The sequence below is a fragment of the Eretmochelys imbricata genome, chromosome 15, assembly GCF_965152235.1.
Source record: "Eretmochelys imbricata isolate rEreImb1 chromosome 15, rEreImb1.hap1, whole genome shotgun sequence".
In the NCBI taxonomy this organism is placed as follows: domain Eukaryota; kingdom Metazoa; phylum Chordata; order Testudines; family Cheloniidae; genus Eretmochelys; species Eretmochelys imbricata.
In genome coordinates this window covers 17,953,482-17,968,778 of record NC_135586.1, presented here as the reverse complement: position 1 = coordinate 17,968,778, position 15,297 = coordinate 17,953,482, and the positions used below count along the sequence as shown (strand labels likewise).

At 41.2% G+C, this 15,297-nt stretch overlaps 1 protein-coding gene across 2 annotated transcripts in view; it reads left to right on the top strand.

Moving 5' to 3' along the window:
• The first annotated feature begins 310 nt into the window (after window positions 1-310).
• The window catches only part of CHFR (checkpoint with forkhead and ring finger domains), a 30,064-nt gene continuing 15,077 nt past the window's right edge, over window positions 311-15,297 (top strand). The window contains exons 1-7 of one of the 2 annotated variants that reach the window (XM_077834819.1): window positions 311-337; window positions 1,097-1,241; window positions 3,090-3,189; window positions 11,011-11,120; window positions 13,101-13,160; window positions 13,334-13,546; window positions 14,923-15,096. In XM_077834819.1, the coding sequence (XP_077690945.1) occupies window positions 1,109-1,241; window positions 3,090-3,189; window positions 11,011-11,120; window positions 13,101-13,160; window positions 13,334-13,546; window positions 14,923-15,096 (790 nt within the window). In that variant the 5' untranslated portion in view covers window positions 311-337; window positions 1,097-1,108. Of the gene's footprint in view, window positions 338-395; window positions 519-1,096; window positions 1,242-3,089; window positions 3,190-11,010; window positions 11,121-13,100; window positions 13,161-13,333; window positions 13,547-14,922; window positions 15,097-15,297 lie in introns of those variants that run through there. The other variant, XM_077834818.1, reaches the window with a different exon arrangement.

Genomic DNA, 15,297 nt, shown 5'->3' with positions numbered 1-15,297 from the left:
AACTGTAGCTTAATTACTCGATATTTAACAGAAATGACGGTATCACAGATAACAGCGGTCAATGTCTGTTATTATAAACATTATTACTCTTTGAGGGTAATTGTTATAGGACATTCATTTTGCCCATGACAAAGATGGCCGCCAGCGGGCTCTGTGATGAATATATTACCACAAAAGGGAACAGTGCCCACATCCAAAATGCCCGACGCACCCTCACCACTGGTGCCCACCTCCAAGATGGCCGCCGCTGTCCTTCCTCCGCCGCAATAGTCGGTTGGCTTCCCCAATCCAAGATGGCTGCGTAGCACAGAGGAAAGCGGCGCTCTAGCGTGGCCAGGTCTGTGATGGGACCGGAAGCCTTTTCTTCCCGTGCCTCCCCGCCCTCTGGGTTCTCTATGGTGACCCTGCTCTGGTCTCCAATAGGAGGCGTGGGGGAGCTCGGGGCCCCGCCCAGAGTCTGATCAGCTGATGGCTGGCAATGTCTGTTGACAGCAGCAGCCTCCGCGGCAGGACTGGGTGTAAGAGGCTGGCGGTGGGGGAGGGGATCGCTGCGAACCCCCTCAAGTCCCCTGGGGCTGGGGGCAGGGCGGTGAGCGGGAGGGACGGTGTGGGAGGGAGGACTGGGCCCTGCCAGCAGCCCCAGCCCGGCTCCTGTGTGTCTCACCCTCAGGGCTGTGAGAGGCCTTGGAGGGCCAGGCTCCGAGGGGGGCCCCGCTTGCCCTAGAGAGGAAAGGAGCGGGGAGTAGAGTGGAGGGACTTCAGCCCACACACCAGAGCAATGCAGGAGAGCTGGGGCTGGTGTGTGGGCAGGTGTCTGAGGGGCTGCTGCTGCGGGGGAGCGGGGTCTGGAAATAAAGAGATGAGAGGGGAAGTGATGGCTTGGGACAGAACAGACAAGAAGGGGAAGAAGGATAGGCGGGGAGAGAAGGCTGGGGAAAGAGAGAGAGAATCATAGCTGTGAAAGCTGCGAGAGGAAGAACAGATGGGAGGGGAAGTAGGAGGGGTATGTTTGTGAGAACTGGGGAGGGAAACCCTACTGTTTCCAAATGAAACTTTTCCCCTGTGTGTCTTGCGATTTATTTATTTATTTGATCAGATGTGAATCCAAATGGAGCACTCTGAAGGAGGAGACCAAAACCAGCAGCAGCAGCCTTGGGGGAAGCTGATCCGGTTAGGTGCTGATGAAGCAGAGCCCCATGTCTTACTGCTGAAAAGAGAATGGACAATTGGGCGGAAGAAAGGTAAGATGGCGTGTGATTTGCTAGAGGTCGGACTAGGTGATCATAGTGGTCCCTGCTGGCCTTAAAAATATATGAAGATGGACTCTGAGACATGACAGGTATGTTAGTATCTGGTGTGAGGATAAGGTGGAGATAGGTTAGAAGAGGCTCACCTCAATGCTTGCCACAAAATCCCCTTGTTCCCTACTCTGTCATTTCTATGAGAGAAAAGTTGTGATCTCTCCCTGTCTTTGACTTTCTTTTTTAATGGTGTTCTTGGTGATATCACAAACACCCAATCCCGTGAATTTGTCTTGTTGATTTCCCTGATTGTTTCTGTGCAAATAAAAAAGCACTACATTTCAAACCAAGTTTTGTCATGTCATACCCATTTTGTCACTACTCTCTCCTTTAGCTCTTGTGATTTAAAAAAAAAAAAAGTGGGGTGGGGCGTGGAGGGTCTGTACTGCTACATTTTCACACTTCAACACACACCTACAATCCAAAAAGCCTTAATTCTTCTGGCTGCATGATGGTTGCTAACATTAAAATAATTTCTGTGAGAGTTGATTTGAAATGCAAGTGTTTCTGGGTTTAAAAGTGTTGACTATTTGACTTAATTTTAAGGCAATTCCATGTTTAAGGCAAATTATCCACTTAACCTTGCACTGTGCCAACTGGCACTAACTTTAGTTGCCTGTCCATCAACTCAGTGCATATCATGTTGTAGCACCCAGCATCAATGAAAGTATATTATAGTTTATAGACTCTATATAGTCAGTCAAAGTGGAATTCATGGAACATATTATAGGGAAAATCTAAATATCTTTTGTCTGTTAAATTCAGTACCATACGTTTGTTGCCCTTTTTGATGACTGTATTGCTAAATATGGCTAATAACCAACAAGATGTCCACACTAGGAAATCTAGTTGAATTTCAGTGGGCTTACATGGCAGATAAAGATTGACTTTTGCCTGCTGAATTGCTCTCATAATCATTTAACAGTTAGATTACTAAAGTGTTCAGTTAGAAAAATACATAACCAAAATTTGCTATCTACTCCTCAGCAAAATATTGTTGGCACCATTATCCTATTAGAAAAATATGTGGGATTCTGGAAAAATTCATTTAGTCCATGCTGTTCCTCTCTTCTTCCTGGCCCTTACACTATATTCCAAGAGCCACAAAGAGTAGATGGGGTACACCGGTGTGAAAGTGCTATACTACTTCTGAGTGAAACTACGGCATTCTAATCACTTTCAGCAAGAATCACAAGGTCATGAAGTTGTGTGACACAAGTTGTACTTTGAAGCTGTTAATTGTCCCATGGACATCAGTTGTGGAAAAATAGTGGTAAACTATTATCAGGGGGTTTGGTGGGTGACTTATTTATTTCTAGATCTGCTGAACCCAGATGTCTCTCTGCCTTGTCTAGGGAGGATTGAATGTGCTGGGAAGTAATCCAGGGCCAGGCTATGAATGGGAGGATATGAATCATGTTCCTTAGTTATGGCCTCTCTTACAAGGGAAGTGGTGTTGCAAGATGGAATGGTGTCTTATCTGTGGAGCCTTGAATATGGCTGGGAAGGAGGGATTAAGGTAGTGTCAAAATGGTGAAGGTTCCCATCACCCCTCAAATCATTACTAACCTTCCCCTTAATACTCCTGGCTAATGGCAGTGAACTGCGCTGGATTTTAAATTTTCTTTGTCTTTAATAATCTAAAGATGGTGCTAACACATATAAGAAAATCTTATTTTTAAAAGAAGAGTTTTAAGTGGACTGATCAGTCTCTGTGATGGGATCTGCCTATGTAGATACTCATGGGATATTTATAAACATATTGATCATAAACATTTTCTTTTTAAGGTTGTGACTTGTCCTTTCCTGGCAACAAACTGGTGTCTGGAGATCACTGTAAGATTACAGTAGATGAAGAATCTGGACAAGTATCATTGGAGGATACCAGGTTAGCCCTGCTTTAAACTTTTATTACTGGTTGCTAGAGTAAAATTCTGTTTAGTGCTCATGAAAGGAGCTAGCTGTACATATCAGAGAGTAGTTGGTAAGTCTCTTATTTTTTAGGTGTTAGTTTTTTCCAAAAATCCCTAAAACTCATCCCCTCTCCCCCCCTCCCCCCCATGGAATGCCTAGCTTACTGGATGAAAAACAAACTGATGGTGGGGAGGGCCTGGTAGTTTTGTATACTGTGTGTCTTATTATGTGATTGCAATTATAGCATTGTGAAAAAAATTATCAGTGACTTTAGGAGTTTTTAAAAACTGTTCATGGTGAATTAGTATATGGCATACTCATTCCTTATATTATCTCTCTTCCCTACCTCCATCCCCAGCTTCGGGGGGGGGGGGGGGATGCATTCGTACTGACAACCTCAAAAACGTGCAATGGATATGAATAGAGATTCGTATTTGTTATTCCTTTTGGTGTTTAAAATATCTCTGAAGGTAGCTAGTATTTCATAGGAACTTTGGGGCTTGAAGGGTTGTCTGGATTTTGGCTTTATTTATAGTTTGAGCTCCCTTTTGGATCTATGGTAACGAGCACCGTATAAATACTTTGCCTATTTTTATTATATTTTGAAATTATTTTGTCACCTCAAGCACTTCAGGTGGAGAGAGAGGGGCCTAATAGGTAACATTATAAATCATTAAACTTAATTAAATAATTGAAATTGCTCAATACAACATTGTAGCTGTTGATGTTGCCATTAGTCATTTGTTATCAGAAGTTTTTTTTTTTTCTCGTTCTTTCCTCTAATCAGTATTTCAGGGAGTTATTATGTAGTGATATAATGCTTACATGAATCTTTCCACAACTAGGGCCTTTATGTGCTTAATTTAGGGCTTGTCTACACTTACATTTTATATAGGTCTAACTTGCTGGCTCTGGGGTGTGAAAAATCATCCCTCTGAGCGCAGCAAATCTGAGCGCTTTAAAGCACTAGAGTAGGCTGGCTCCGAGCGCTGGGAGCCGCTCGTCCCCTCGTGGAGGTGGATTACCGGGAGCTTCCCAGCGCTTGCGTGTGACCACACTTGCACTTCAAAGTGCTGACGCGGGAGTGTTCCCGCGACAGTGCTTTGAAGTTTCCAGTGTAGCCATGCCCTTAGCTCACCATGAGTAGTCAATAGAACTACACCACAGTGCATAAAGTTCAGCACATAAGTTTTTGCGGGATCAGGTCCAACAAACTTGCTCTTCTGGGAGAGATTATTTCCTGCTGGGTTATAAGAATGCTGGTGAGAGCTTATGCAGTGTTGTTCTAGCCATGTCAGTCCCGGGATATTAGAGACACAAAATGGATGGGGCAATATCTTTAATTGGACCAACTTCTGTTGGTGAGAAAGACAAGTTTTGAGATACACAGAGCTCTTCAGGTTTGGGAAAGGTATTCTCAGCATCACAGTTAAATGCAAGGTGGAACAGATTGTTTAGCATAAATAATTAGCACATACTGTAAGGGACTGGCCCATTGACACCTCTATAGTCATAGAACAAAAAGAGGGGGTTAGTGCTTTACAGCTTGTTGTAATGAGCCATAAATCCAGTCTCTCTGTTCAGTCCGTGATTTTTAGTGTCTAGCGGAGTAATACATTTAAGCTCCCAGGCTTGTCTTTTGAAAGTGTTGTTGTGCAGGTTTCCTTTGAGGAAGAGGACTGATAGGTCAGATATAGAGTGATCTCTTTGTGAAAAGTGTTCACCCACAGGTGATAGGATGTTTTTGACTTGTTTCATTTTCTAATCACTACTGTAGAATGAAGCGATTTACTGGTTTCACCCACATAGTTATTGGGACATTGTTTAAGTTAGCTGGGATGTATAATCTTTCTTGCCTGTTGCAGGATGTATGGGGTCTAGTCAACAGTTTCCTTTGGCAAAATTTAACTAAGGCCTTGTCTACACTGCCACTTTACAGCGCTGAAACTTTCTCGCTCAGGGGTATGCCCCTGAGCGCTGCAAGTTTCAGCACTGCAAGTTTCAGCAGTGTAGACAGTGCACCAGCACTGGGAGCCACATTCCCACCTCTGGTAGCTACTCCCCTCGTGGGGGTGTGTTTTTTTTTTTTTTTACAGCTACAGTTTTTTGCCGCTACTACACAGCCATGTTAAAGCGCTGCCATGCTAGTGAAGACATGCCCTTACTTATCCACTCCCTCCTCATTCTCTTGATCAGAGTTGGTAGATATGATGTTGCAAGTGGGATTCTTTCCGGGGCCAGAAACTTACTTCTGACACTGATTTAGGCCACGTATTTTTTCTTTTTATAAGGTAGGAAATACTTTTTATCTTTGTGTGTAGGGAAAAGTCTTGAACAAGCAGAAGCTGCAGAGTAGAAAGCACGAAGTATCATGAGCAACTGTAATCTGTCTGCCTAATAAAGGGCTTAGGGACTTCATCTAGCAGTTCAGCTGTCCCACAATTGACAAGGTTGAAAACGCAAAAAATAGACCCTGACAGTTCCAAGGGAGTTCCATTCAGAGGAGTGCTGCCTGCTGTGCTGGCAGAATTAACCTAGATCAGTGCAAAGTGCGGAGTGGAATGATCAAACCCTGAATGAACAGACCTGACCGTGTGGGAGCTACAGTCAAATTTAACAACGTGTGAATGGAATTCTCAAGCAGGAATTTGAAGTGGGTCACCGCATCCTAACCACAACATTTATCTTTGCCTTCTAAGGCTATGTCTACACTATGGACCTTATAGCTGCACCACTGGAAGGTCTCCTGTGTAGCTGCTCTATGCGGACAGGCGAGAGCTCTCCCACCGGCATAATTAAGTCACCCCCAAGAAGTGGTGGTAGCTATGTCAGCAGGGGAGTGTCTCCCACTGACATAGCGCTGCCCACAGAGGTGCTTTGTAGGTGAAACTTATGTTGTTCAAGGGGTCGTTTTTTTCACACCCCTGACTGACAAAAGTTTTGCTGACAAAAGTGCTAGTGTAGACAAAGCCTAAGTCTTCTCTTTCTACCCTTCTTCTGCCATAATATATATTCCCTCTGACCCTCAACTCACGTGTCAGATCCCACACACACACAGCTTGCTCTCCAGACACTCATGAAGTAGGAGAGCTCAGTTGGCTAGCTAACAAAAAGGGGCAGCCAGGAGAAGAGAGTAGCTAACTACTGAGCTAACTAAGACTTTGCTGTCAACGTTGCAAGAGTGTAGTTTGTGGAAGGGTGGAGCTAGTTGCACTGTTAGCCCCACTGAAAGGCTGCAACCCGAAGTAATGCCTCTCTTCCACAACTGAGAACATGGCATGTTATATTTTCACATACCTGACAAAAAGGAAGAGGGCCTTTTATATATTCTGTCTGTGCATGGGTGAGAGTTGACTTAAAGCACTGTAACCACACATGGAATAGGAAGACAGTCCTGACTGCCTTACTACTTGCAGAAGATTAAGCTTCTCCTCTCTCAGAATTTGTCTGAGACCTCTGATATTCAAGGCCTGCTGTCAATATCAGCTGAGCTATACAGAGTCAAACTGGCCATAAGAAGTTGTATATCTAAGCTTTTTCCACCCCGAAAGTGCCTTGGCTAGTCTACACTGGCAATACTAAAGTGCTGCCACGGCAGCGCTTCAACATGGCTTGTGTGGTCATGGCACAGTGCTGGAAGAGAACTTTCTCAGCGCTCTAAAAAACCCACCTCCACAAAGGGCGCGGCTCCCAGCGCTGGTGCACTGTCTACACTAGGGCTTTACAGCACTGAAACTTGCAACGTTCGGTGGGGGGGAAGGGTTCACACCCCTGAGTGAGAAAGTTGCAGCACTGTAAATTGCTGGTGTAGACAAGCCCTTAGCATTTACTAGAAGAAACAATACTGTATTAGATTACTTAATCAGTTTCATTCACGGAACAGTTGGCTTGTCCCAGGGAAAAGCAATTAATTCTTTCTTAAAAACAAAAATTAAAATGCAACTCGTGAGATTGAGGTAGACTTTTGAAGGGCCTTTCCCTGTCCTCCATTGGGCAGTTTTTGTGTGTGTGCCTGCATTAAATAAGCAAACTACACTCTTAACTTTTGGATTGGCCCTTCCAGAGCCAAGAGGCACATTGATGGAATCGTATGGGATAACTTGCACCGCTATACCCTACCCAAATGGGAATTGGGTCAGGATACAGAGATTTATATTTCTAGTCTTAAGAAAAGTGTTGTGGGATCTTTTATGACCTGGATTTACGTTTCATCTGATAGCTGAGTTTCCTTCTCCTCTCACTCCAAAACAATACAGCTGGTTGGCATTGGTTTAGTACTGAATCACAAGGAATGTCTGTTGGACTTGGGACATATTAGACTTTCTTCTTCACTTGCAGTGCAATGATTTGTAGTGCCTGATAAATACATAAATTTAGCCATTTTTGATGTTTGTATGTAAAAAATCCATTTTGTGATAGCCAGACACTCCACAAAGTGTTAGACTTCTCTGGTTAGAGCCCTGAAACTGGATATGACACACAAAATAATGTGACAATTTCCTGTATTATTGGCTAAGATCTAATTTTAAACACATTCAGTTTTCTTTAGTGTTTAGCAAAAACTTGGGTGCTTTTCTTTGAGTGATGTGATTTCCCCCCCGCCCCCCTTTCTATTAAACAAGTGAATCTCTGGGCAGCTGGAGGGGGAGAAACTTTGACCAAAGATTGCTCATCTGCTGCCCTACTGATTTCCTCATTTGGCTTTAAGGATGATGATTTGGGCCCTGGTTCTCCAAATGACTAGTGTAGTCAGAGATTTGTTCAAGTCAATGGGAGTCTGCAGGAGCACAGAGATTCACCTGCATGGAAATGTGTGTGGGATTCAAGCTTTGGTGTTGATTTGGCAGCAGTTTTGGCATGTTTTTTCCTCCCAGTAGCAAACTTCACTGTTTGATATCCAAGAGTGCACATCTTTCTAATAAGTATTTAGCTAAAACACCTTAAAGTCCCTTATGCCCATTTTGGGATTTGGCAGAACTGCTTAATAATTATGTTAAAGGTACTTATAAAACCCTTTGTATTGAAATTTTTTAAAGTTCATATATTTGCCCTCATTATGGCAATAAATCTTGGGGCCAGAAACCTTCTGAAGATCGCTAAGAGATATTCTTTATTTTGTCAGACTGAGCTGTTTTTTTTTCCCTCCACCTGATATTTATGTACACTTCAAAACAAGACTTGAGACTTTGTGTCTGTGGGTTTTGCGTCATCGCGTACATAGACCACTGCTTAAACACTCAGATATGACTCTTATTTCATTAGAGTAGTGGTTGTGTCCTTCTGTTGAAACCTGTCCAGATGGGTAATGTTGCAAGCAGAGTTGTTCCCTTTGATACTTTGCATGAGTAGCCAGCCTATGATATAACTGTAATCCAAATTAGTGCAATTGTTTCATTGTATAAAATAATCCCTGAAAATTCTTCTGCATTACTTAAAGGAGACTTGTAACGGTTTCTTTAAAAATTGGGCATTTCCCCCCCTTTTTTTGTTGTTACTGTTTTACTATTATGAAGAAGGCCCAAATGGTTTGGGTTTTTTTGAATTTGTTTGTTTGTTCTGGAGTTTTGCTGGCAGATCTCCAGCAGGTCTCAGTGGTCATTTTGAGCAATAATACTTGATTGAAGGAGATTGAAGAAGTTTTAGTCATTTTTTTTTAATCTTTAACAATGGTTTCCTTGATTCAAAATATTTCTTTGTCATTTAACATAGGTAAATAATAACAAATCAAAAATGTTCTTTTTCACAGTTTGACTAAAATTCCCTTCCCCTCCTAATTGCTCAACTTTCATTCTCTTGACTTTGGTGATGCACTTTGCTGTTTCTCCGGTCATCATAGAGTCTTCCAGCCTCAGCAGGAGCTGTATTTCTAATGTAAAAAGACAAGGAGAAAATATTTATTTAAGTTTTCTACTCTTTTAAAAAAATTTTTTAATAAAGGAGCAAAGAAGGAAACAAGTCCAATGTTTTTCCTCCCCTCTGCAAGGGACCTTCAAAACAGCATTTCTTGCAGTTTGTGCTGTGTTGGTTGACTTATCATGTACAATATAAAAGTGTCTGATGAGGGGGAAGCAATATATTTCTTGACTGAGAAATCACTTAGTGCCACCTCAAAAGTGATTTCTCCTAGCAGTGCTTCTGACTTCCTATCGTCAATCTTTCTGGATATTTAACAATCTCTTTACTTTCTCTTCTTGTGTAAATAGCTGACTGAAGGCCTTTCTTCTGAGCCGTTTTTGTTTAAAAGGATAAATAATGAGAAGAGAAGGATGGGATTTGTTTCTAGATAATTTTCCACCATGAAATAGAAACTAACTATGGTACGTTTGGGAAAATCTGGGCTGTGGTCTGGGTGAGTAACTAAATTCATCCACAAGATGGCAGTAAAAAATTGTAGTACCGAAGGTTGGCATAGACAACAACAAAAAAGCCCCAATGTTCTGTAGGCATCTTTATACATATAGTATTAGTTGCTGAGGTTCTTGGATGGCAGAAATCTGAACTCCTTTAGTTCTATGAGGCTTTTAAAAAATGCTAATATTGCAACAGAGCTGAAATTACTAATTTCAGTGTAATTTGACTTGATTTTAAAACACTTATAGCAACTATATGAAGTGGTACATCCCAAAAAGAATGAGTGAAGATAGATATAATTAGATATTTAGTCAGTAGCTGGTGGTACCGTGCACTGATGTGTTTCCAAATTTAAGTCTTCAGATAATTTTTTTTGAAGGTTGTTTCCACTTCAAAATGATTCCATCTAGCTTGGCTTTTAACTCCATTTAAGTGCATGTACATGTTCTTTCCCCCTATTAACTTTCTTAGGGTTGCCAGGTGTCCAGTTTCCACCAGAATACCAGGTCAAAAAGGGACCTTCCCCTGCCTGGTGAAAATGAGTGAGTGAGGGTGGGGGAGAGTGAGTGACGGAGGGAGGGGGGATGGAGTGAGCGGAGTAGGGCCTCAGAGAAGGGGCAGGGCAAGGGTGTTTGTTTTTGTGCGACTGGAAAGTTGGCAACCCGAAATAATTGAGGTAAACATCATTGGAAAAATAGATGCTTCCTTCTTTTCTTCCTTCTGTCAGTAATCCACAGGTGGTAGCTCAAGAGTGTGATATTGAAAACTTATAGACCTTAAAAAATAAAATAAAAAAATAATTCCAGCAATTCATTTTCTAACTCAAATAAGAATAAAATAACTGACTAGAGTCACTAATAACCAGAATCATTTCCAATCTTCAACCTTTGGCATTTTAAACTTTCAACATCTGAGAGGAGGAGGAGGAAGGAAAGAAAGGCCAGCATGCGGTCCCTGGTTGTACAGAAAATGGGTTCTTCCACCCCATAAACAGTTTAAAAGAGAGTCCTTCCTATCAATGTTAATCCCAACACTACAATTTAGCACTTTCAGATAGGTGGCTGAGATGTTCTACTACTTCTGCCCTTTCTGTCTTCCGTTTATCTTAGCTGTAACTCATTCCGTATGGAGCAATTCTCTAATTATTTTGAGCCATTCTCCAAATGTAAGGGATTGTTGTCTGTCTGTCTATTAGCCACATGTTTCCTTCCCAGGAGCCGCAAACTAGCAATGAAGTCCTTAGCAACTCTGCAGAACAGCCCCACAGGGCAGATTTTTCCTGTTCAGTTATCTGGCTTCTCTTAATCTTGGCTACATTTTTTTTTTTTTGAGTACCAGCAATTTTCTCTGCTAATATCTCTCCCCCAACCTTCTTCCTCTCCCAATCAACCCCCACGATAATTATGAAAGCATTTGGGCTAAATAACTGTCTTTCTCTTTGCAGCACTAATGGAACAGTAATTAATAAACTGAAAGTGGTTAAGAAGCAGACATGCCCTTTGCAGACTGGGGATGTGATCTATGTTGTTTACAGGAAGAATGAGCCAGAAAACAGTAAGAGGATATCTTTTTTTTTTTTTTTTTTTTAATGGCATTGGCTAGTCATAAGGGATACAAGGGAATATCAGATGGTGAGAATAGAGCTACTCAGTGAATGATAGAACAAGTAACTTTTTAATATTAAAACCACATTTTTTCATGATGTTGGGGGCCTTCTCTAGTTATCAGCATCATCATCTTCTATTATTTGTTTTATGGTAGAGCCTATAGCCCGCGTTTGAAATTGGACCCTCATTTTGCTAGATACTCTATAAACACATAGTAGAAAATAGCCTGTGCCCTACAAAACTTAGTCTAATTAGACAAGATAGATGAAGGCTTGGAGGAGAAATTGAGGCATAGAAAGGTGGAGAGACAAGCCAAAGGTCATGCAGTATGTCATTGGCAAAGCCAGAAATAGAATCCGGGTCTCCTGGGTCCAACCCAGTGCCATGAAATTGGTTATAAAGTATTTAGCATTTGTTACTTTAGTAGAAAACGTTCAGTTTTTAGAGGTTTCCTTTATAATAGATGAAAGGTATAGGTATTTTAAATACTAAATTCTAGCTACTGTGTCCAAAACAGGAATGTAAATCCCTGAAATGAAATTTTATAGTGGGCAGATTGGGAGTGTAACAAGTTATTACACTGTCATATGCTCAGGAATTATTATGAAGTGATAGCTGCTACTGTAACGGGTGTGGTATTAAAACCCCAGATAAAACTTAAGCCCCAGATGAATTTGGTGCCTTAGACTTGTCTAAAGTGTAAGAAAGTATAGATGTCTTAGAATTTATGTTTGCAACTATGCCACGACAGGAAAATTTATAAGCTGTTTGTCCACAGTTTATTTTAGATGCATATAACTGTTGGAAGCTGAATTCCCTTTTGTAACCTCACCATCAGTTTTTAGACTCTGGATTTATCAATTTGTGATGTCGGTTTTACAGGAAAGCAGTGACACGTGCACACACTCTAAATCTATATCTCTATATCCACTGTCTCTTTTGTTGATCCTCTTTTGGGGATTTCACTGTAGTAGTCAATACTAGTTGAGGAATTCATTTACCCCGTTGTTCCAAGATAGATTCAAATGTTCTGAGGTATTAATTTTCTTTTAGTTAAAATGTATTTGAACAGGGCTGCTTAGTGCCTAAGTACCTATCATTCAGTTAAAGTTCTGAGTCCTGATTTTTTTCATCCCCTGTGCCTTGAAGGACTGAGAGTGAGCTTAGCTTTGGCATGTATAGTTGTCTTATTTAAGCAATTCTGAAGCAGACTAAAAAGAGTCCTGCATAATTCCTTTGCTAGTAAGATTGATCACAGTGCAGATTTAGAGGGTGTTGGAAGGACCTAAATGGTTGAGGATAAAAAGCAAGGGGACACAATGGGATCTCTGGGGTTCTGTTAGGAAGCTGGAGGGTTCCCACAGGCTGGAGAAGAAAAGAATTTGCTCTGATTTGCTTTGTAAGTAGGTTTTGGGTTAGTCGGTGAATAGCATTTGGGTAGTGGCTTAAAATGTTATATGGAATTTGATTGTTAACTTTAAACTTTTTACAATAAAATCTAAGGAAAATTATATAAAAAATTGAACTTACGAATAGTTAGAGCTCACCTCTCAGCCTTCTGGAGAGAACATCCAGTACAGTTGTATTAGTAAGAGTAGTCACAGCTTATCTTGACACACAGCAGAATTTATAGTTAGGAAGTGTTTAAGCCTCAATTTCTATGGTTGGCACAAGCTAAATTTCAGACAAAGCCATTCAGCTTGGTCTGAGAAGAATAGATCTAACTGTTCTGTTCCTAATTACCTCCTAAGTAGCAGCATTAACATTGGCTATAACAGCAATCTCTTGTTGTTGTAAAATACTCTCCATTTTAGGAAAAGTATGAGAAGCAGCCAACTGTGGGTAGGAGTTGGTGAGAGTAAGAGGGAGAGAAATAAAAACACTTTTAAAATTATAATAAAATTTCTGCCATTTTCTCTCCTTTCAGATGTTGCTTATCTCTATGAATCCTTCAATGCAAAACAAGATGTAACTCAAGAACCAGTAGGTAAGTAAAACTATTAGTTCAAGACTAAAAGGGAGATGAGTGGTTGTGACTAATTGTAGCCGTTTTAAGAGAGCTTGATTCCTTCAAATCTTGTTAATTGACTCTGTTGAAGCCATGACCTTTTGAGGTTGCCTATCAGAGAGATGTTCTTTCCACTCCCTTTTCTGTTACAGAAGCTAATGTAGAAAATACGTGCCATCTGACCAAAGATACCTCACATATAGGAAGAAGTGATGATGGAACCCAAATTACCTCATCACTGCCAGCCACTCAGTCTTGCTATGAGGAACCACAGCCATCTACTTCTACATCTAACCTCTTTAATGCTTCTTCTACCTCTCTCATCGAGCGGGTATCTGCTGAGCAGGATAATCCTTCAACATCTGGTAAGGTGTTGTGTGCAGTGTTTGTAAGGTTGGTGCCTCAGAAATTATGACTCTTCTGTTGAATCCTAAGAAACTAATCTCTTACTGTAGAGGATAGAATGATAATGATCAAAATCCCTGCAAAAGTTCAAGTCAAAGCACCTGATCGGTAGTTAATTTAATAACTTGTTCCATAAGAAAATCATAGGCTTAGTCCTAGTGGCTCGGAGAGGCAATTGAGAATTGTGTGAATTCAAGGACACAGAAGATGCATTTCAATCATTAAATGTTTTAATTTTGCAGCACTCACCATCTTGGAACTTAGGTGCAGCTGTTGGGGATTTTTCCCCTCATCAAGCTGGAGTGTAAACTTACTGAAACTATACAGATCACATCACAAAGCTAACTACAACTGAATATTTGCACGCATGCAGTCGCTCACTGAGGAACCATTCTAATCCTCACTGTTGCTGCTGCCATTCACCAGTCCACTTTTTCCCATTCAGAGATTTTTAAGATCAGAAGGGACCACATTGATCATTTAATCTGACAAATAGAACAAAAGACAATTATTTAGAAGATGTAAATGATGTTCCCAGAAGTGATCCCCAGTTCGTCTACCCACCTGCCACCCATTTTAACCAAGTGAAAATCCACTCTCATGCTGTCTTTCCAATTTACCAAATTACATGATCACTGCAGGCTGCGTCCTGACCTTCAGTTTATCCTCAATCTTCTGTGCACCTATACTGCAGTCTGTCTCATGACCTCACTCCATCCCCAAATTGCTAAACGCTTCAAATACTGCAGCATCCGATCGCAAGTCTGGCTCTGCCTGCTCATACTGGCTTCTTTCAAAGTATTGCTCAAAATGTGCCTTAGCCTTGATGTACTCTGCATATTTGTGCTCCCCACAGACTCTTCAACCACTTCTGTGGTAGGCTGCATATGTGGAAAGAGGTGTGGGGGCTGGGTATGTGTGTGCATGTGAGAGAGAGAGAGAGAATAAAATCACTCCAAGACTGAATCTTTATTACTAAGTACGGGCCTGGAGCATATTTTTATGAATGAATTATAAGCACTTCTATTTAGATGCGGAGCATTTACAGATTCTGTACCAGTTTCTTTACAGATCCTCCAAATAATCCGGTATATTGCGAAAACTAGGACAGATGATATACCATATAATCGTGCAAATGATGCCAGCACATTTCTTGTTTGACATAGCCTTTTCTCATTCAGATGATGATTGAATTGGGATGGGCATGTGTCATGTAAAATATCATAGTTTTTCTCCAGTGTTCCCTCTTTGTACATATCTGTTAATAATCTGTGCTTTCGTTTTACAGGATCACAGTCCTCTATTTTCATTCCTGTGCCTGCTTTCCCCACTCTAGAACCTAGGTGTCCTGGAGCATCACATGAAGAACAAGGACAGCTGTATGCAAATAGTGAAACTTCCACTATCACTTCAAGTATCATTGATAAAGAGAGAAATGAAAGTTCTACATCAGAGCCTCAAAGGGAAGAGGAGGAGGACTTGGAGCCTGCAAAGAAGAAAATAAAAGGAGGCTAGTATATTACCGTATTATGTGACCTACGATGTAGCCTTCTATTTTAATCTTTTGTTAAAATGATTTGAAAGAAGACTGACACTCAGCAATGTAATCAGAAGCTTCCAATTACGTACATGGCTGGTTTGTTAATTTTTCACAGAATTCCATTTGGGTTAAGTGAAGCACAGGGATCTGAAATGACTTACCAGGGCTCTG